The sequence below is a fragment of the Sesamum indicum genome, linkage group LG3 (genome assembly GCF_026168435.1).
Source record: "Sesamum indicum cultivar Baizhima isolate 11 linkage group LG3, ASM2616843v1, whole genome shotgun sequence".
Classification (NCBI taxonomy): Eukaryota; Viridiplantae; Streptophyta; class Magnoliopsida; order Lamiales; family Pedaliaceae; genus Sesamum; species Sesamum indicum.
This window is the reverse complement of record NC_142659.1, coordinates 5,523,742-5,546,701: the sequence shown is the minus strand read 5'-3', so window position 1 is coordinate 5,546,701 and position 22,960 is coordinate 5,523,742. Positions and strand designations below refer to the sequence as shown.

At 36.0% G+C, this 22,960-nt stretch overlaps 4 protein-coding genes across 9 annotated transcripts in view; 2 read left to right on the top strand and 2 right to left on the bottom strand.

Annotated features, from left to right (window-relative positions):
• The first annotated feature begins 4,455 nt into the window (after positions 1-4,455).
• Positions 4,456-7,309, top strand: LOC148788618 (uncharacterized). The gene is made up of 2 exons (XM_088879061.1): positions 4,456-4,619; positions 4,740-7,309. The coding sequence occupies exon 2, from the start codon at positions 6,082-6,084 to the stop codon at positions 7,291-7,293; it is 1,212 nt and encodes a 403-aa protein (XP_088735187.1). The 5' UTR covers positions 4,456-4,619; positions 4,740-6,081; the 3' UTR covers positions 7,294-7,309.
• A 4,643-nt stretch (positions 7,310-11,952) lies between these two features.
• LOC148788617 (uncharacterized) lies at positions 11,953-12,393 on the top strand. The gene has a single exon (XM_088878059.1). The coding sequence runs from the start codon at positions 11,953-11,955 to the stop codon at positions 12,391-12,393; it is 441 nt and encodes a 146-aa protein (XP_088734185.1).
• Positions 12,394-18,092: 5,699 nt separating this feature from the next.
• Positions 18,093-20,793, bottom strand: LOC148788616 (uncharacterized). Its single transcript, XM_088878058.1, has 2 exons — positions 19,084-20,793; positions 18,093-18,191 (listed from the first exon to the last, which is right to left on the bottom strand). The coding sequence occupies exons 1-2, from the start codon at positions 20,791-20,793 to the stop codon at positions 18,093-18,095; spliced, it is 1,809 nt and encodes a 602-aa protein (XP_088734184.1).
• An 823-nt stretch (positions 20,794-21,616) lies between these two features.
• The window catches only part of LOC105157470 (putative late blight resistance protein homolog R1A-10), a 34,256-nt gene continuing 32,912 nt past the window's right edge, over positions 21,617-22,960 (bottom strand). For all 6 annotated transcript variants that reach the window (XR_016064514.1, XR_016064513.1, XR_016064512.1 and 3 more), the window contains one exon: positions 21,617-21,916. The gene's annotated coding sequence lies outside the window, so the exon portion shown is untranslated. The remainder of the gene's footprint in view (positions 21,917-22,960) is intronic.

Here is a 22,960-nt window from a genome sequence, read left to right as displayed (position 1 = left end):
GCTAAATTCCTTATTTTCTGGTTAAGGTATGGTGATTGCTTGATTCCCATTATGTTGTGAGATCTAATCTGTGTTCTACACTTGTCAAACAAATATTCATGTTATTCTCTGTGCTTTATTTACAAACGTCTGATTTATGAATGATTCGGCCGGTTGTTCATTATCAAGAAGGTTTGCTTAGCTAATTGAACTTTATAAATCCATGTAATTGTTTATTTAGTTCAATACTTAGTGGCAACGTAGCATGATTAGTTATGTCACAGTATTTAATTATGTTATGGGGAATGCATGATCTAGTTTAAACGAATTGTCCTCGTAGGAGTTTGTTGATTAGAATCAGGCCTTTCTAATTCTTAATGCTGTTAATAGATTAAATCTTGTGGACGTTCCCAAGGTTGTCTGTTAATTAGAGATCTAGTCAATGGTCGTACCTTGGCTAACAAAAGGGTAAGGAAAGGTGAGGTTGTTAGGTCGTACCAACGACCATAACTGGTTTATTTGTCCATACATGTGTTATTCTTGCATCAATGATCAACTCACAAGAATCAAGCTTGATCCTACCCTTAATCGGAAAATCTCTCTCTCTCATACTTTTACCAGGTATTTTTAATTATTTAATTTTCGATCACCTCTTTTTTTATCAACAACCTTCCCCATTATTTTCTATTTTTCCAAAAGAAATTAATTTAAAACCAATCCCTGTGGATCGACCTACTCCCACTTTCACAAGTGTAGTAGGAATTATTTTTGGTGACTTCGACACTCATCATTTACTCTTCAAGCCATTAACAATAGTATCCAAATTCACACTATCCCTACCGTATTTAATAGCAGCTTTCACATCAGAATAAGATTCAGGAATAGCATTCAAAAGCACGATAGGAGAATATTCATCAATGTTCTTATCACCCGTGAGTTTGATATCTTGAATTCGTTTGGTAAAGTCATAAAGGTTTTCATCAATATTTTTGGATAAATCAAGTTTATAACGAAAATTTTTTTCTAAAAGAAACAGCTTACTGGGCAGAGAAGTTTCAGTGTATAAATCCTCCAGTTTTTTTTCAAAGATCTTTAGAAGAGTGTTGTTTTCCTACTTTCCTAAGAACATTGTCGGATAGATTCAAAATAATGGACGATAGGCAAATTCATCATTTTCCATTTTCTTTTCATCAGAAATGTTATCGGTGTATTTACCATCAATAGCCTTAAACACCTTTTGTTGAATCAAAATATCTTTCATCTTCTGTTGCCAGATAATCACTTTTCCCGTCAAAGATGTAAACTATATCCGGCCATTATAAGAAAAAAAAAAGGATTTTTGGAAATGGTTTAAAAGAAAAACCACTGGTTTTAGTGCAACTGGAAGTTTAGAAAAAATATCAAGAAGAATAAACCAGATTTCAGAAAATAGGTTTTAATATTATAGCAGAGGATATCAGATAATCACGAATTTCACAGTTAAAGAACAATATAGTCTTAGATCATAGTAAATATCCAAAAAATCAAGTTTATAAGATTACGATTGGAAAACACAGATCAAGATAGATAATTGCCGATCAAGTTTAATAATCAGAAATCAAGTTTGATAATCACAGATCAAGATAAATAACCACAGATCAAGATAAGTAATCACAGATAACCACAGTATCCCAGAAATATCAGAAAAATATGATCTCAGAATAAATCATAACAGATCGAGATATCAGTCAAGAAATATCACAGTATGAACTCAACGGTCCAAGGCCTTTCCAGCCTAAGTTCCAACTAGATACCCGCGACCTCAAGGGTCCGCCCAAGTGGAAATTAGGGGGAAATAGTCCTCGGTTAAAAGTAACAAAAATTGCAGAAATTAAAAGAGAGAGGAGGGGTTTAGATTTACCACCACCACGGTGCGGAGCGGATCAGAACGAGGCTCTGATACCACTATAGGGTACAAAACCCAAGTGGTATCCTTTATCAATAGAAAGCCTAACCAAACTATTACACTTGATTTGGAGTAAAAACTCTTGAAGAATACAAATCAGTTATTATAGTAATGAAAGAATAACAAAAATAATAAGAGAAAAGAATAAAATCGTAGTTTTGAGATTGGCTTAGAACAAGCCAGATTCAGTTAGAAGGGTCACGGTCACGGTCACTTGGCACCGCACCCACAGAAACTTCGGCCCACGGTTGCACCTCACTTAGAGAGACAAGATCACAAAGATCTAACCCAGAAACTCGTCACACAGTTAGCTTCCGTTCACTTAGAACTTCTCAAGGAATAGGTAGAGATATCTCAAAGAATGGTTCACGGTTTCAAGATTTTTTTCGACAAGGAGCAAACAACTCTTATTTATATGAAAAACAAAGAGCCGTTGGAATGAAGGGTTTGGGGTGGCTTTCCTTTAGCCATTGATTTGGCTAAGGAAAGCCACCATCATTAATGGTGGTGGAGAAGGAAACATTGTACTGCCGTGGAAGGCAGTTTTAGAGAGGGGGAGAGAAACACAGACAGCGGCGCACAAAGAAAAGGAGAGGGTAAGACTGATTAGGTTTAGGTCAAGTAGGTATAAATATAAGAATACTTGGGTCGGGTTAATGGGTCGAATACCGGGTCGGGTGAGGGCCTTCCAGGTGGGCCGAGAGTTTAGTGGATCGAGCAATGGGCCTACCAAAATAATTTGGGTCCTTGGGCCATATAATACTAACAGTAATTAATATTTGGGTCTCAATCACAAGATGAATGAATAGTGGCATCTTCCACTAAAAAAAAGGGGGATTTAATGCAATTTATTTTTCTGTGATAATAAAAATGAGCAAATTATTCTCTTATAAAAAATAAAGTAGCAATCTATCTCCTTATATTTAGAAAATGGAGCAATTTACCTCTCTGCCTAAGGAGATAAATTGCTTCAATTTTAAAAACATAGAGAGATAAATTGCTATTTTTGAAAATACACAAGTAGTATAAATTGCTATTTTATTTTTTATAAGGAGGTTTTTTTTTTATCTATTTTTCATAATACAGATAGGTACATTGTAATTTATAAAAAAAATAAAAAAGTATTTTTCATGACGAAAATTTTAGTTATAATAATAAATTCATTGCTATAAGTGGTGACAATATTTGTGGATGTCACTAAATGTTGGAATTAGATTTTATTAATGATAACTTAGATTATTGTTACAAATTTTTATCACAAAAATGTTTAGGATAATAGTATTATTTCCTTAAGACTTTTCGTTTCATTAGGAAACTATCTTTTTAATACTGATACAATTAGGTAACTAGTTAGTATATATATTTGATATAATTCAATATGTAGACACTTTTGAATTTGGGGTGGGGGGGATGATCTTGGATCTCTTTTCTCTAAATATTCCCTGCAATTTTATGATACTTTCTCTTCTCTTTTTATGTGTTTTTTCATGAGCATGTTTAGCTAAATTCTCTAATTTCAGTTAAAGACTTGGTGGATGCTTAATTCCTATGCGTTGTCAGATCTAATTTATGCTTTTTACTCTAGTTTATATTGGTATTTGTGTTGTTCTCTGTGCTTTTATTACAAATAGTCTGATTTATGAATGATAGGTATTGTTGTTCATTATCAAGAATATTTGCCCAGCCAATTGAATTTGTAAATCCGTAATTCTTTGTTTAATCCAATAACTAGTGGTAACAAATCAGAATTGATGATGTAGTAGTTTTCGATTATATTATGAGAAATGCATAATCTAACTTAAATAAATCATCATAGAAATTTATTGGTTACAATCGGGCCTCTCTAGTTCCTAATGCTGTAGGTAAATTAAATTTTGAGAATGTTCCTAAGGTTGTTTATTGATTAGGGATTTAGTCAACAGACGTTCCTTGATGATAAGGTAATGAAATGTGAGGTTGTTAGTCGTACCAATAAATATAATGAATTTATCTATCATGAAAGATTGTCATCTTTGCATCTATTATCAACGTAGAATTGAACATTATTCTGTCTTTAATTGAAATGTTTTCTCATATTTATCATCTCTTCAAGTGTTTTCTTCTATTTAATTTTAGATATAGATTTTAAACGAACTCCATCCTTTGTATTTATACTATTGAAGGAATTAATGTAAAACTAATTCCTATGAATTCGACCCTACTCACTCTGACACTGCAGTTACAGCTGAACCACCATTTACCTCCACCTTACCTCTTTGGTTTTTTCTTTCTTCCCTCTATTTTCCTTTTTGCTCATCACTTCTATATTTTCTTTTGTATTTCGCTGGTTCTTTTAGTCTTCATGAACAGTCAAAAAAGAAACAAAACAACTGGGTCTTCCTCTACCTCTCGGTCCTGGAACTCTCAGGTTATGTTTGTTTTTGTTTTTGGCCCATCTTTGAGATGGGCCAAAAATTTTATATGTTTGGTTCTCTTTATCTTTCTGTTTTCTGCCAAATTTTAGACTATTTTACTTTATTTTGCAGGCCCACTCTAACTCAGCAACTAATTACAGAACACTGCAAAAGAACGACTTCTCGTGCAGAAAAAGAACATTTTCTCTCCACCTTTGATTTCGACTCCATCGTCGCCGTTCCGAAGACCCACCGGCCGAGATGTATACCCATCAACTCCCCTCCTCAAGGCGAACATTCCGGTATGTTTCAATTCAATTTTCATCCATGTTTTCACTGTGTAGTATATTGAACCATTTTGTACATTCAAGCTTCGATTTTACCACCTGCCGCAGTTCACTTAGCGACAGTCTAACTTTCAGAAATCGTGCCACCAGAGACACGTCCCCCACCGACTCTTAACACTTCCTCATCTCACCCTACTTATGACGAGGAAAGCTTATCCGGCTCCAGGGACGAAGAGGATGATATTGGAGATAGGGTGCTCCACCCCACACTCCAAGGGATTCAATCACTTTGACCAACATAGCCTACCGCGTGGCCCGCATCGAGAACAACCTCATGGGACTCTTCCAGCACATCAGCCTAACGCCGGGACACCCACCTACTCTTTGATCGCTCGCCGTGTTACATGCACTCAGGGACATCTCATTTCCTTTCTCTTTTATCTAATCGTCCTAGAGATGCATGCTTGTCACATTAGGGACAATGTGGATTTAAGTGGGGGATGGGAGTCTTGATGCTTTTGCTACAATGTTGATTATTGTTGGATTATTTGTTGGAATTTTATGTCTTGGAGAGAATGGATTCCTTTTGCTGTATTGAAGAATATTGATGCCCACTATTCCTTCTATGCTTGTTGAATATGTGAGGAATAGCGTGTTTTATCTCTGTGTATAGAAATAGCACATCTATTAGTGATAATGCGATTTTTAGTTAGGTAAGGAGCATAACTACTTTTCAAATTTGGAGCTGTATATATACACAGCTATACGCAGCAAGCTCTGTAACTTCTTCTTCAGTAGATTAACCTCTTTTCAAGATTACATGAAGTTTCTTTATGATTTTCTCTTGAGTTCTGACATGGTACCAGAGCTTGTGATTCCTCTGGTTCTTCGCATTGTCTTGATAAACACTCACTACACAAAACACATTGAAATATGGAAACAAAACCAGACACACACAAGAAACAGGTGGAGGGCACAGAGATGCTGAGACTGCAAATTTTAGAGAATCCTGGGATGAGCTTGGTGTCCTCACTTCTAAATGGCAAGAATTACCTCTCATAGAGTAGGGCTGTAAAGATAGCACTAGGGGCAAAAATGAGATTAGGATTTATCAATGGGAAGAATCCAAAACCAGATGAGGACGCAGAAGATTATGATAATGGATGAGAAACGACTGCATGGTAACATCTTGGATTCTAAATTGTATATTCAAGGACTTGGTTGAAAGCTTTCTCTACACAAATTCAACCAAAAAACTATGGGAAGAACTGGAGGCGCATTTTGTGGAGGGTAATGGGCCAGTATTATACCACATTCAAAGGAAAATAACATCCATCTCTCAAGGTGAGCTCTCTGTATCTGCATATTATTGTAAACTAAAAAAACTTTGGGATGAATTTGGATGCTTGAGACCTTTGCCACAATGTGAATGTGAGCTTCAAAACAAAATTCAAATGTTAATATTTCGAATCAACTCATGCAATTCTTGATGGGATTGCATGAATCTTTTGATCATGTTAGAAATCAAGTTCTTTTAATGGAACCGTTGCCTAGTGTAAATAAAGCCTATTCCATGATTTTAAGGGTGGAAAAACAAAGACAAATTCATTCAGAAATTATGAGTGGAACTCAGAATCTTGCAATGCAGGCAAAAGATAGTAAGAAAAATGCAGGAATTCTGTCAAGATTTCCACAGAAAAGGAGATATATGACAAATAAACATAATTTGAAATGTGACGAGCGTGGAAAAACTAGCCATTTGAGAAGCTCATGCTTTGAAATAGTGGGATATCCAGACTGGTATAAGACTATGATGAAAAAAAGAAGGGATGAATTCTTAGGAAATAGAGTATATAATGTTACAGAACCAAATAATCAAGCTGCAGCTTCAGTGATCGAAACATCAGTGGACAAAAAGATGATCAGATCCGAATTCCAGCGGTTCTTGATAGAAAAGGGACAAGCACAAGTCAATGGACATACTGAGTTTGAAAACTTCTCAGGTAAATCTTTTCAATATCAGTTTCTGAACAATCTTGCTTGGAATTCTTGGGTCATTGATAGTGGAGCTTCTACACATATGTGTAGAAGCCAGAACCTGCTTGAAAATCTTATGATTACTAATGGTAAAACATATGTTCACTTAGCAGATGGCTCAAGACAACAGGTACAACAAGTAGGTAGTGTTACAATATCAAATAAGGTTAAACTAACCAATGTGTTTTATGTGCTTGGACTGAAATTTAACCTTTTGTCTGTCAGTAAACTTTGTGAATTATCCTCTATATCTTGTACATTTACTGACACTTGTTGTGTATTGCAGGTCCACAGGACTAAAGAAGTCAAAGTTGTAGATAAAGTTTTAAGCAAGTTATATATTCTTGATCAAGATAGCTTCAAATTGGAGAATCTCAGAAATTATGAAGAGCAACTGATACATCATGCCTGCAAATCTACTTTATCTGATCTTGATACTTGGCATAGAAGGCTAGGCCACTCTTCTCATACTGTTCTTAATCACACTCCAATGCTTAGGGAAAATAAAAATATGATAGAAAATTGTAAGGTTTGTCCATTAGCAAAGCAACAGAGAATGCCTTTGACTGTTAGTGAAACGGTTTCACAAAATTTGTTTGATCTTGTCCACGTTGATATATGGAGACCTTACAATCAAGAATCTCTATATTAATGCACTTATATGCTAACCATTGTCGATGATTTCAGTGGGTGCACTTGGACTTTTCTCATGAAGCATAAATTTTAGACTGTGTCACTATTGAGCTCATTCAAACTATGATCCAAACACAGTTTCATAAAAGACTTAGAGTGGTGAGAACTGACAATCGAAGTGAGTTCTTGAGCAATAACTGCCAAGAGTTTTTTAGAACCATAAGACATGCACTTATACCCCTCAACAAAATGGGATAGTTGAGAGAAAGCACAAACATCTCTTGTAAGTGGCAAGAGCCCTTATGTTCCAATCATATCTTCCACCTTTCTTTTGAACTGAAGCTATACTTACAGCAACATATATTATTAATAGACTACCTAGCATTACTTTAAACTGGAATATGCCTTATGAAATGCTATTCAATAAACCAGTCACCTATAAGCACATGAAGGTATTTGGGTGTTTATGTTATGCTACAAACATAAATCCTCATAAAACTAAATTTGATCCTAGGGAATCACAGTGTGTAATCCTAGGATATGTACCAAGACAGAAAGGATACCAGTTATTTGACATTGAAAAGCAACATACATTAGTCAGTAGGCATGTAGTTTTCTTTGAAAATGAATTCCCTTATAAGGATGTACCAAACAGACTCCATTACTGTATCTCTCCCTCTACCTTTACATGATGATGATGATCCTAGTACTATTTCTGCATTAGAGCATCATAATGATGAAGTACAAGAAACAACACATTCTCAGATTGTTCTAGGACTTAGAAAAACCAAGCCCTCTCGGCTGTAAGATTTTATATGTGATGTTTCTATTGAAGGTGTTTGACCTATTGTTACTGCTGTTAGTTCAGAACTTATTGTCTTTGTTGCTTCTATCTCATCTATGTAGGAACCTTATACATACAAACAAGCAGCACAACATCCAAAGTTGGATACAGGCGATGCAATCTGAAATTGCAGCATTAGAAGCAAACAAAACATACAGATTACACCATTACCTGATGGAAAGAGAACTATTGGAAACAGGTGGATCTACAAACTGAAATTGCATCCAGATGGTACCATTGATAGGTACAAGGCGAGATTGGTGGCAAAATGATACAACCAAATTGAGGGAGTAGATTTTTTTGAAAGTCTTTCCCCTATAGCAAAGGTAGTAACAGTTAGAACTTTACTTGCTGTTGCAGCCTCTGCAGGATGGCATATTCACCAACTCGACGTAAATAATGCATTTCTCCATGGAACATTGGATGAAGAAATTTACATGGATGCAGATTAAGGATATCCAGTGCATGAGGGTCACATTTGCAAGCTTGCAAAGTTCCTCTATGGACTCAAACAAGCATCTAGACAATGGAACCATGAATTCACCTCTAAAATGGAATCCCTTGGTTTCCATCAATCTAAAAAGGATTAGTGCCTTTTTAATAGATCATCTTCTACAGAATTTCTAGCTCTTTTTCTGTATGTTGATGATATTTTAATTTTAGGACCATCCCTTGCACAAATCACTCAAATACAGCAGCAATTGGACAACCTGTTCATAGTGAAGAACTTGGGGCCTGCAAAATACTTCTTGGAGATTGAGATAGCAAGGAGCTCACACGGTCTAGCACTCACACAACAAAAGTACATAAAGAGATATTGTTTCAGATGTGGGATTGAGTAATGCACTCTTCCAACATGCATCAAATTTCAGATAAATGCAGAAAATGCATTACAACACCCTGCAGCTTATAGAAGACTCATTGGCCGGCTTTTATATCTTAACATTATGAGGCCTGACATATCACACGCTACATAACAATTGAGCTAATATCTCGAAGCCCTTTTCAAGCAGCATTGGGATGCAACCATTCACTTGGTAAAATATCTAAAAGGAACTCCCACAAAAGGATTCTTTTTTTCTTCTTCAGCTGAGTTCAAGCTCAAAATATTTTGTGATTCAAACTAGGGTACTTGTCCAGATTCTAGGAGGTCCCTTATTGGATATTGTGTGTTTTTGGATCATTCTTTCATTTCTTAGAAAACCAAGAAACAAAGCACTGTATTTCGTTCTACAGTAGAAGCGGGATACCGAGCCATGGGATCAGCAGTTTGTGAATTAGTTTGGATTTATGCATTGCTTCAAGATTTGCAGATCACTGTTCCTCAACAAATCCCATTCCTATGTGATAATAAAGAGTCTCTTCACATGGTCAGTAATCCGATTTTTCATGAGCGTACAAAACATTTAGAAATTGACTACCATTTGGTGAGAGATCATTATAAATCTGGTTTTATAGTACCATCTCATGTGTCTTCTATGGACCATTTGGCAGACATTTTCACCGAGCCATTGCTGGCCCTCTGTTTCATTCCATCATGAGCAAGCTTGGCTTGATTGACCTTACATTAGGTCCAGCTTGAGGGGGGATGAAGAAACTATAAAGCTCTGCAGCTAAAGAAAGCAGGTAGCTGATGAAGATGTTGAACACTATTTAAAGGAGACGAAGTTGTGCTGTTTTATGGAAGAAGTCGCAAGTTGGAAGTTATTCAATAGTGCTCACGCTTTTATTAGTTGTAGGCGTTAGTAATAGCGTGTTTTATCTCTGTACATAGAAAACACCTCTATCAGTGATAATGCGATTTTTAGTTGGTAAGGATCATAACTACATTTCAAATTTGGAGCAGTATACATACACATCCATACGCAGTAAGCTCTGTAACTTCTTCTTCTGCAGATTAACCTCTTTTCAAGATTAAATGAAGTTTCTTTATGATTTTCTCTTGAGTTTAAAAGGGGTCGAAATCAGCATGTGGCCTAAACCTGTGGTAATATGGCTGCAAAAGGAAGGTTCAAGTCACGATTTTAGGAGGATTTGGAAAAAATTGGGATACTTTTGGATGATTGGAAACTATTTTTGCAAGAGGAAATTGTTTAGGATAATAGTTTTATTTTCTTAGGACTTCCATTTCATTAGGAAACTACCTTTTTTAATACTAATAGAATTAGATATCTAGTTAGTATATATATATATATATATGATATAATTCACTATGTAGACACTTTTGATCTTGGATCTCTTCTCTCTAAACATTCTCAGCAATTTTGTGATACTTTCTCTTCTCTTCTTATTCATGAGCATGTTTAGCTACTCTAATTCGGATTAAAGACTTGGTGAATACTTAATTTCTACGCGTTATGAGATTAATTTATGCTTTCTGTTCTCATTCATATTGGTATTTATGTTGTTTTTTGTGCTTTTACTAAAAATAGTCTGATTTATGAATGATAGGTACCCATTGTTCATTGCCGAGAATGCCTAGCCAATAGAATTTGCAAATCCATAATATTTTTAATTCAATAACTAGTGGTAACATATCATAATTGATTATGTCGTAGTTTTCGATTATATTATGGGAAATGCATAATCTAACTTAAATAAATTCTCGTACGAATTTATTGATTAAAATTGGACATTTCTAGTTCTTAATGTTGTTGGTATTAAATCTTGAGGACGTTTTCAAGGTTATTTACTGATTAGGAATTCAGTTAACGTACGGTCCTTGTCTATCGATAAGATAACAAAATATAAGGTTGTTAGGTCGTACCAATAACCATAACCAATTTATCTATCATGAATAATTGTGATCTTTGCATCTATTACCAACTGCAAAATTAAACATTATCCTGTCTTTAACTGGTATGTTATCTCATATTTATCCTCACTTTAAGTGTTTTATTCTATTTAATTTTAGACATAGATTTAAATAAACTCCACCCTTTTTTATTTCTAGTTCTACTCTTCAAGGAATTAATTTAAAATCAATCTTTGTGGATTGGATTTTACTCACTATTTTCACAAATTTTAGTAAAAAATATTTTTGATGGATTCAAACTCATGAAAGATTGTATGTCATTAATTATGATAATCATATTATACCAATACACTGAGCCAAAAATTTTGTGCTATAAACAAGAAATTTTCAATGTTTATATTTGTTGGATATATTGTGAAGCAAAAAAAAGCTGTTCGCCAATAAAAATCTCAAGCACAGTACGATTTTATGCCAACCACGACGTCATTCATAGAGTGCAAATCTATTCCGAGTCCGACAAAGTGATCAAGAAACTAGGATAACAAGGCAAAATTTCTCCATTGTTAAGTTGCAGAACACTAATATTGCAGATGAAACTTGAACAGAAGCAGGACCATTTCAGGCGTGTACCAGAGAAAAAAAAGGCTTGACTTCAGAATTGCTTTTTTTCTCTTATTAAGTCGTGTTTCTGGACTTACGTTTTTAAATAACCATTTGGATAGTCGGTTAGTTGGTTAGAGTTAGTTAGTTAGTTATTTATCCCTCTTCTTGATAAATACGTTTGCTGTATTTTACTTTCATCATCAAGTTCTTTTCTTGAACAGTTTTCTTAAACAGAGTTCTTGCTGTAACTTTCTGCGCTTCAATGGAATACTGTTATTCATTGCTGCCAATTTACATGGCATCAGAGCAGTAGATCCTGCAATACTGTCTCTTCCAAGTTCCCATCTTTATATACTCAAACCATCTTGCCAAGAAAATTACTCCCATTATTCTTCTTGACAACAAACAGAATGAGCGATACTAAATATTCAAATCTTTCAGAAAATGTTAAACTACAAGGCAATGACCACCCAGGAATGAGCCTTGTCACAGCATCACTCACAGGAGACAATTATTTTTCATGGGTGAGATCTATTAAATTTGCGCTGGGGGCCAAACAGAAGGTTGGATTTGTCGACGGAACATGCCAGAAGCCTACTGATGATGTTAATGCCATAGAACAATGGCAGAAAAGCGACAGTATGGTGATCTCCTGGATCATCAATTCCATGTCGAAAGATATTGCTGAAGCTTTCCTCTATGCTACGTCTGCGAGGGATTTATGGGTTGAATTAGAATCAAGATTTGGTGAGAGCAACGAACCATTGCTCTACCAAATCCAAAGGGAGATAGCATCCATACAGCAAGGTAATGTGTCTGTTGCTGTGTATTATACTAGATTGAAGAAATTATGGGATGAATTGAACAGCCTAGATCCATTACCCTCGTGCACCTGTGCAATTTTTGATGGGTCTTAATGACGTGTACGACCATGTAAGAAACCAAGTTCTTTTGATGGATCCATTTCCCACTGTTGGGAAGGCGTATTCAATGGTTCAAAGAGTTGAAAAACAGAGACAAATTCACTCTGGAATTACAGCTATTGACAAAGAAGGAATAATGAATGTTCGGACTAGAGAAATCAAAAGGAATCCGATTGGCAGAGGCCTTCCAAGGAAAGGAGGAACCATGGATAAAAGATTCTTACACTGTGAGCACTGCAAGAAGAACGGACATACAAGGGACACCCGTTTTGAGCTAAATGGATTCCCAGAATGGTTTAAAAACCTTACTGAACAAAAAAGAAGTAACAGAACCCCTGACTTGAAGGCCTTGAGTGCAGAAGTTGAAAGAGATGACAGTTCACTCAACACTCTTCAGGCATAATAAGAACAGAAATTCGGAAAGCACTCCAGAAACCAGATATTGATCTGGAATACTCCAACTTTGTGGACATCGAGGACTTTGCAGGTATGGCCTTATCCTCTACATCTGAATTAGATATATACACTTACCTTTGGATAATTGAATCTGGAGCTTCTGCTCACATATGCACTAAAGCTGTTTTTTTTTTATTCCTTGAAACCTCTTGATAATGACATATTGATAAGACTTCCAAATGGATCATTGGAAAAGGTTAGACAAGCTGGTAACGTTCGTATATCTGAAAACATTACCTTAAAAGGAGTACTATATGTACCATCCTTCAAGTATAATCTCTTATCTGTTTACCAACTCTGTAAAGATAATTGTGTTAATGTGTTCTTCACATACAAAAGTTGCATTGTGCAGGACCATCAGACTGACAAAGTCATTGCTAGGGGTAAACAACAAGGGAAACTATATGTAGTTAGTGGAGACATACTTCAGAACAAGAATAAAGATTCAAACTTAGCCAACACTGCAGGAGAGAACCTTGACTCTGAAAAGGGCTTTGTATGCAAGGATAAAAAAATAGAAAATAGCAATTTGTGGCACTACAGGCTAGGACATGCTGGAATGGATGTGATGAAACGTCTACATCTTTGTAACAATGAACAGATTAATCAATTGATATGTGAAATATGTCCCTTGGCCAAACAACATAGACTCCCTTTTCCTCATAGTGATTCCAAAACCAAGTCTCCTTTTGAACTAATTCATGTGGATGTTTGGGGACCACATAGAGAATATTCTATATCTCATTGTACCTTTATGCTTACCATTGTAGATGATTTCACTAGAGCTACTTGGTACTACATGATGATGCACAAAACACAAACACAGCAAAAACTAGAAGTTTTCTACAACATGGTCTTAACTCAGCTTAATAAGAAGATTAAACAGATTAGAATGGATAATGGAACAGAATTTGTTAATGAACAATGTCAAAGTTTCTTTCATAATAAAGGAATAATACATCAAAGAACTTGTAGTTATACTCCACAACAAAACGGCAAAGTTGAAAGAAAACACCAACATTTGCTTCAAGTTGCTAGGTCCTTAATGTTTCAAGCAAGCATGCCTTTAAAATTTTGGACGGAAGCTTTATTGGCTGCCACCTACATCATTAACTGGTTACCTACACAAACTTTGAATTGGAAAACCCCCTATGAGCTTTTATACAAAAAGGTCCCTAATTACAACAATATCAAAGTTTTTGGATGCATGTGTTTTGCTAGTAATGTGACTCCCTTTAAAGGGAAGTTTAAACCAAGAGCCACAAAGTGTGTATTCTTAGGATACACACAAGGCCAAAAGGGCTACAAAGTCATGGACTTAGAGAATGAGAAGGTATATGTAACTAGAGATGCCATTTTTCATGAAAATTCTTTTCCCTTTGCTAATGATACTAAGCCAAAGCTGACCTTTCCTTTACCTAATATAGTTGAAGAGGAAGAAAATGAACCTAATGAAGAACTGGCTAATGAGGATATAAATACAGAAACCCAGACACAAACTAGGAGAACAAGCAGAGTTCACACTAAACCTGCCTGGATGAAGGATTATGTGTGCAATAATTCTGAAAATACTGAGGTTCCCACTAACATTTGCATGAATCATGAATATAGATGCTTTGTAGAAAGTTTGTCTTGCTTGCAGGAACCCAAAAATTACCTGGAAGCTCAAAAGAAACCAGAATGGAGACATGAAATGGAACAAGAAATCAGTGCACTGGAAAAGAATGGAACCTGGACCTTCACTACTCTACCTCATGGAAAGAACACAGTTGGTTGCAGGTGGATATACAAGACTAAACTCAAGCCTGATGGAACATTAGAGAGGTGTAAAGCAAGGCTCGTTGCCAAGGGCTATAGCCAGATAGAGGGGGAAGATTACAGTGATTGCTTTGCCCCTGTGGCAAAGGCAGTCACTGTAAGAGCATTCCTGGCAATAGCTGCTGGTAAGAGTTGGTCTTTACACCACTTTGACGTGAATAACGCCTTTTTACATGGGAGATTAAATGAAGACATCTATATGGAGGCACCAGAAGGTTACCAAATCCCAGAAGGAAAGGTATGTAAACTGAACAAATCATTGTATGGGCTGAAGCAGGCCTCCAGACAATGGAATGAGGAATTCTCTCACAAAATGACCGAATATGGTTTTAAGCAATCTTCCCACGACTATTGTCTTTTTACTAAAGGTGAAGGTTCAAAATTCATAGCCTTGTTAGTGTATGTAGATGACATTCTTGTCACTGCAGCTAATGATAAACTGATCACTGAAGTTAAAAAATACTTAAATGACTTGTTTAATATAAAGGATTTAGGTGCAGCAAGATATTTTTTGGGGCTTGAAATAGCTCGTTCAGACCAAGGAATTATAGTCAATCAGAATAAGTACACTCTTGACATTGTAAAAGATGTGGGACTGGAGAAGGGAAAGCCCACTACTTCACCATTACCTGCAGGATGCAAATTTACATTAGAAGCAGGAGCTGCATTGGATAATCCTTCAAGGTTTAGAAGGTTAATTGGTATGTTGCTATATCTAAGCTACACAAGACCTGAAATTTGTCATGCCACACAACAACTTAGCCAATTTGTACAGCATCCTTGCCAGCAACATTGGGATGCTGCAATGCACTGATGGGTGTCGAATCCACCAAAAATAATTCCTACGAACACTTTTGTAGATGTGTGAGTAGGGTCGAATCCACAGAGATTGGTTTTAAATTAATTCCTTCAAAAACGAAAATAATTAGGGGGAGTTTTGATTGTGAAGAAGAATAAAACTAAAAAGCTAATAAAATTAGAAGAGATAAATATAAGAGAAGAGTATTCCAGTTAAAGATAGGATCACACTTAATTCCACGGTTGATCATAGATGCAAAGATAACAATTATTCATGATAGATAAATTGGTTATGGCAATTGGTACGACCTAACGACCTCACCTTTCCTTACCTTGTGGATAGTCAAGGAACGTCCGTTGACTAAACCCCTAATCAGTAAACAACCTTGGGAACGTCCTCAAGATTTAATTTACCGACAGCATTAAGAACTAGAAAGGCCCAATTCTAACCAATAAATTCCTACGAGGATTTATTTAAGTTAGATTGTGCATTCCCCACAACATAATCGAAAACTTCTACATAATCAATTATGTTGTGTTACCACTAGTTATCGAACTAAACAAACAATTACGGATTTGAAAGTTCAATTGGCTAGGCAAATATTCTTGACAATAAATCAGATTATTTGTAATAAAAGCACAGAGAACAACACAAATACCAATATGAACAAAAGTAGAAAGCATAAATTAGATCTCACAACCCGTTGGATTTAAGCGTTCACCAAGTCTTCGACCGGAATGAGAGATTTAACTAGACATGCTCATGGAAGAACGCATGAAAAGCAAAATAATATAAAAACGTAGAGAAATAGAAGAGTTCAAAAGTTGTCTCTTAAAGTGAATTACATCACCTATTTATAATAGCTAGATACCTAGTTCTACTAGGATTAGAAGTAGATTCCTAGTTGAACTAAAAGACTTATAGAGATAAAATTATAATCCTAGTTAAACTCTTCCTTCATCAGAGGTAGTCCAAGCAGTTCCAAACTCTTGCCAGAATTTGAGTTTGAGTCTTGTTTGAATTTCCATTTTGGTGCTTTTCTTCATTTTCCAATTCTTTTGTCCTAATGCTGCAAAATAATATTTAATTAGGAGTATTTGATCACAAAATAGGCTAAAATATTATATGAAATAAGTACAAAATGCGATTCTATCAAATATCCCCCCACTTAACCCTTTGCTCGTCCTCGATGCAAAGAAATAGAGATAAAATAGTTGAAGAAATTCATTCCAAACTTTATGGATCGCAGACGAAAGTAACAAGCAAGAATCTAGTTAAGTGTTCAAAGAATAGTACATCATATGATAAAGACAATTCAACAAGCTTCAAACAAGTTTTCACAAGATGATCTTCATGAAAACTAAGCATGGAAAACAAGTGGACTATGCTCTCATATCTCCCAATCTCTCAAGCGTTTTTGGTTGAGTGTTTCGCTCAAATGCTTGCTATGAAAATGCTTCACCATAGGCTTGATTATACACCAAAATCTCCACCACTTATAAATATGCACACACTTGAATCAAGAGGTCTTATATTTTGGTTATAATGGGGCTTTGGTTTGGGGGTAGGAAGAATAAGGAAAAATGAGGTGAAAATCCAAGGAACTAAATTAGAGCACCAAGTAATAGATGTAGGAATCCAAGCTTTTCAAAATTAATTTATCTCATGCTCTTTCATGTCCCACTTTCCTCGACTTGAACTATGCCTTTCTTTCGAAGAGAGAATTTTCTTTTTCTTCTCCTTTTTTTTTCTTTTTTTTTTTCCTTTTTTTTTTTTGAAAGTATTTTTTTTTTCTCTCTTTCTTTGTCTATTAAGGCATAGAACAAGATTGTCATGTGACATGTTAGCTCATAAACGTCCTTTACAATAATTGAGATATCCCCCCACTTAATGTCAAAACATATACTTAGAATACATCTTTGTTCTTTGACGCTCTACTAGTCCTTGGAAGGGCCAAACAAGGATAATAAAAAGACGGTAGAGTTTGTTTATACATAGGGTTGCATAACAAGGAATTAAGGCTTATAAGGCTCAAATGGGCTTACTAAGGGGATTTGTATGTAGGTGGTCTTTTTAAGCTAAAGGGGTTTTTATCCTAGTGCCTTTATCATTTTCAAGTGTATGCATAAAGATGTGGCCTCGATATGGTTCAAAGCAAGTTCTAGGAAGACAAAATCATGAAGCATTATCTCTCAAGAAAAGAAAAAATTGTAGATTTTCATGAGTGTATAGGCTCAAAATTCCTCTCTAGGTAGGTTATGTCCACCAATTTTCCACATTCAATTTTCAAATCAAATCACCATTTGCAAAAATAAGTTCTTAACCGTAAGTTGTCAGGAGTCATTAGATGCACATCCTTATCACACATTACCAAATTATTACTTGATTAGCCTAAGTCTTTGATCATAAAGCTAGTGTGAGAACAAGATAAAATAATATTTGCTTCAACAAATATGGAAGGGGTAGCAAGCATCAATCAAAATAATTAATCCACCAAGACTCATTTTCTATCAAAACAATCAAAACACCTTCCCCCCACTTAATTCCACATTGTCCCCAATGTGGTAAGCATGCATATCTAGGACGATAAAATAAGAGAAAGGGAGAAAGAGAGCGTCCCTTAGTGATTCGGGAGTAGGTGGTGGAACTGCGGGAGCTCGAGAATTGTGAGACCTTGAATGAGAGGGAGAGTCCCTTGTGGATGCTCATACCTTTTGACCTACAAAAATTGATTGTAGTGGTATCACAACATTCACAAGAAGTTAGATAAGAGAAAAGAAAAATAATAATAATAATTGAGAAAAAGAAAAGGACATGGGTTGCCTCCCAAGAAGTGCCTTTCTTTAGCGTCTTTGGCTAGACGTTGTTGTGCCTCAATTCAAATGAGTTGGACACTCTAAATCCACTTCTTCTATGTAATGCACCCGGTGATGGTGTGGATTTAGGAGAACTTGGCGGTCCATGGATGACTTCTTCCTTGAACTGATTTTGTCATGAAAGACTTTGTTCTTGTAAGTTCTTGGACTCGAGGTGGGGCTTTTGGTAATTGTTGTCTTAAATGCTCCTCCTCCATCGAACACAGCATTTTTTTGCGCCAAAGGATCAATAAAATCAACGAAAAAAATAGAATCCACATCATTAGAATATTTCATGGCACCACCAATTCTAAAACTCATAACCTCATTATCAAATTCCATAGAGAGAATTCCAGCATCAACATCAATTTTGGTTTTTGAGGTTTTAAGGAATGGTCTTCCTAGTAAGATGGATGTATAGTTGGGAGAAATATCTCCCTTCATATCAAGCACATAAAAGTCAGCAGGAAAAACCAATTCATTAACTTGCACAAGAACATCCTCAAGAACTCCTTTGGGGTAAACTACGGAATGATCCGCGAGTTGAAGAACGACCCCCGTTTTTTTCAATGGGCCAATATTCAAAGATTCATAAATGATAAGAGGCATAATATTGATTGAAGCACCCAAATCACACATTGCTTTTTCTATTCCAATCTTTCCAATTTTACAAGGGATAGAAAACGTACCTGGATCATTGCATTTAGGAGGTAGTTTTTTTTGAAAAATGGCAGATACATTTTCTCCAATACTTACCCTTTCATTATCTCTCAATTTAGATTTGTTGGCGCACAACTCCTTGAGAAACTTTGCATAGCGAGGTATTTGTTTAATTGCATCGAGCAAGGGAATATTTATCTCAACGTTGAGTAATGTTTCAAGGATATCCTTCTCCTCTTCCTCCTCTTTGGACTTGGCAAATCTCTCCGGGAAGGGAGGTTTGGGTATGAACACCTTGGGACTTTCCTCACTGACTTGGTTGGATTTTTCAATTTCTTTTGGAGGAATTTCCAATGCATCCTCTGTTTTGCGCTGTTGTGCGTGCCCACGCCTAGTGCTATTTTCGAGTTGTAGCTCTTTTTCACTGCACAAGGTAATAGCACTAACATTTTGTTTAGGATTAATAATAGTTTGGGAGGGAAACTTACCTTGAGACTCCAAACGGCTAACGGAGGAGGCCAGTTGGCTCATTTGGGATTCCAAATTTTGTATGCTCAAGCGAGTTTCTTGTTGGAATTGTTGGGTGCTCAAGGCGAGTGTCTTCACGATATCCTCCAAGGGCGTACCATTATTGGGATTGGTTTGAGGTGGTGGTGGTTGTTGGTGTGGACCCCTTTGAAAGTTTTGAGGTTGATTGCCATACCTCAAATTTGGGTGTTTACTCCATTCGGGGTTATATGTATAGAAAAATGGATCATATCTCCTTTGTTGTTGCTCAAAAAATCCACCGATGGCGCCAGCATGTTCGGTTGAATCTTCGTGAAGTGTAGGACAAGCGTCGGTGCAATGTCCCGAAGATGTACATATCCCACAAGTCTTGACTTGTTGAATGCCTCCCCCTATAAACTTTTCAACAAGAGAAGTGAGTTTATCTAAACGTTCATCAATAGAAGTACTTACCTCGTTCACCCTTCGTGGGGGGTTGTCGTTTCTACTACCGAATTGTTGATTATTGGCCGCCATGATTGTGATTAGTCTGCGTGCTTCGGTAGGAGTTTTATCATACAAAGCACCTCCACTAGTTGCATCCACCAAACTTCTGTTTGCCTCGGACAACCCTTCATAAAAATATTGAATTAGAAGATGGTCAGGAATTTGGTGATGAGGGCAACTCTCCACCAATTGCTTGAATTTCCCCCAATACTCATAGAAACTTTCACCGGAGAATTGGCGTATTCCACTTATTTCCTTCCGGATGTTTGTAGTCCTTGAAGCGGGGAAGTAGTTCTCAAGAAATAGTTTCTTGAGCTCGTTCCAATTAACAATAGATCCCGAAGGTAAGGAGTAGAGCCAATCTTTTGCTTTATCTCCCAATGAGAATGGAAAGGCCCTTAACTTGACTTGTTCTTCGGTGACTCCTTGAGGTCTCATGCCGGAACACACCACATGAAATTCCTTGAGGTGTTTGTGTGGGTCTTCACCTGCAAGGCCACGAAAAATGGGAAGTAAATGAATTAGGCCAGATTTAAGTTCAAAATCAACATCTAAATTAGGATATTCAATGCAGAGTGGTTGTTGATTTAAGTCAAGCGAAGTCATCTCTTTGATCGTTCGTTCGGGATTTTGGGCCATGACTTCGTCTTTAGAGTTGTTAGACGTGGACACGTCTAACTCAGAGTCTGCTGCTGGTTTGGAAGAAGTAGAAGCCTCTTCCTTGTGTTGCTTGGTTTCTTTTCGGAGTCTACGAGTAGTTTTCTCGATCTCTGGGTCAAATTTAAGTTCAGCTGTACGAGAAGAACGTGGCATAAAACCAAGTAACTAGCAAAAGAAATTAATTTAAAGACACCAATCCCCGGCAACGGCGCCAAAATTTGATGGGTGTCGAATCCACCAAAAATAATTCCTACGAACACTTTTGTAGATGTGTGAGTAGGGTCGAATCCACAGAGATTGGTTTTAAATTAATTCCTTCAAAAACGAAAATAATTAGGGGGAGTTTTGATTGTGAAGAAGAATAAAACTAAAAAGCTAATAAAATTAGAAGAGATAAATATAAGAGAAGAGTATTCCAGTTAAAGATAGGATCACACTTAATTCCACGGTTGATCATAGATGCAAAGATAACAATTATTCATGATAGATAAATTGGTTATGGCAATTGGTACGACCTAACGACCTCACCTTTCCTTACCTTGTGGATAGTCAAGGAACGTCCGTTGACTAAACCCCTAATCAGTAAACAACCTTGGGAACGTCCTCAAGATTTAATTTACCGACAGCATTAAGAACTAGAAAGGCCCAATTCTAACCAATAAATTCCTACGAGGATTTATTTAAGTTAGATTGTGCATTCCCCACAACATAATCGAAAACTTCTACATAATCAATTATGTTGTGTTACCACTAGTTATCGAACTAAACAAACAATTACGGATTTGAAAGTTCAATTGGCTAGGCAAATATTCTTGACAATAAATCAGATTATTTGTAATAAAAGCACAGAGAACAACACAAATACCAATATGAACAAAAGTAGAAAGCATAAATTAGATCTCACAACCCGTTGGATTTAAGCGTTCACCAAGTCTTCGACCGGAATGAGAGATTTAACTAGACATGCTCATGGAAGAACGCATGAAAAGCAAAATAATATAAAAACGTAGAGAAATAGAAGAGTTCAAAAGTTGTCTCTTAAAGTGAATTACATCACCTATTTATAATAGCTAGATACCTAGTTCTACTAGGATTAGAAGTAGATTCCTAGTTGAACTAAAAGACTTATAGAGATAAAATTATAATCCTAGTTAAACTCTTCCTTCATCAGAGGTAGTCCAAGCAGTTCCAAACTCTTGCCAGAATTTGAGTTTGAGTCTTGTTTGAATTTCCATTTTGGTGCTTTTCTTCATTTTCCAATTCTTTTGTCCTAATGCTGCAAAATAATATTTAATTAGGAGTATTTGATCACAAAATAGGCTAAAATATTATATGAAATAAGTACAAAATGCGATTCTATCAAATATCCCCCCACTTAACCCTTTGCTCGTCCTCGATGCAAAGAAATAGAGATAAAATAGTTGAAGAAATTCATTCCAAACTTTATGGATCGCAGACGAAAGTAACAAGCAAGAATCTAGTTAAGTGTTCAAAGAATAGTACATCATATGATAAAGACAATTCAACAAGCTTCAAACAAGTTTTCACAAGATGATCTTCATGAAAACTAAGCATGGAAAACAAGTGGACTATGCTCTCATATCTCCCAATCTCTCAAGCGTTTTTGGTTGAGTGTTTCGCTCAAATGCTTGCTATGAAAATGCTTCACCATAGGCTTGATTATACACCAAAATCTCCACCACTTATAAATATGCACACACTTGAATCAAGAGGTCTTATATTTTGGTTATAATGGGGCTTTGGTTTGGGGGTAGGAAGAATAAGGAAAAATGAGGTGAAAATCCAAGGAACTAAATTAGAGCACCAAGTAATAGATGTAGGAATCCAAGCTTTTCAAAATTAATTTATCTCATGCTCTTTCATGTCCCACTTTCCTCGACTTGAACTATGCCTTTCTTTCGAAGAGAGAATTTTCTTTTTCTTCTCCTTTTTTTTTCTTTTTTTTTTTCCTTTTTTTTTTTTTGAAAGTATTTTTTTTTTCTCTCTTTCTTTGTCTATTAAGGCATAGAACAAGATTGTCATGTGACATGTTAGCTCATAAACGTCCTTTACAATAATTGAGATATCCCCCCACTTAATGTCAAAACATATACTTAGAATACATCTTTGTTCTTTGACGCTCTACTAGTCCTTGGAAGGGCCAAACAAGGATAATAAAAAGACGGTAGAGTTTGTTTATACATAGGGTTGCATAACAAGGAATTAAGGCTTATAAGGCTCAAATGGGCTTACTAAGGGGATTTGTATGTAGGTGGTCTTTTTAAGCTAAAGGGGTTTTTATCCTAGTGCCTTTATCATT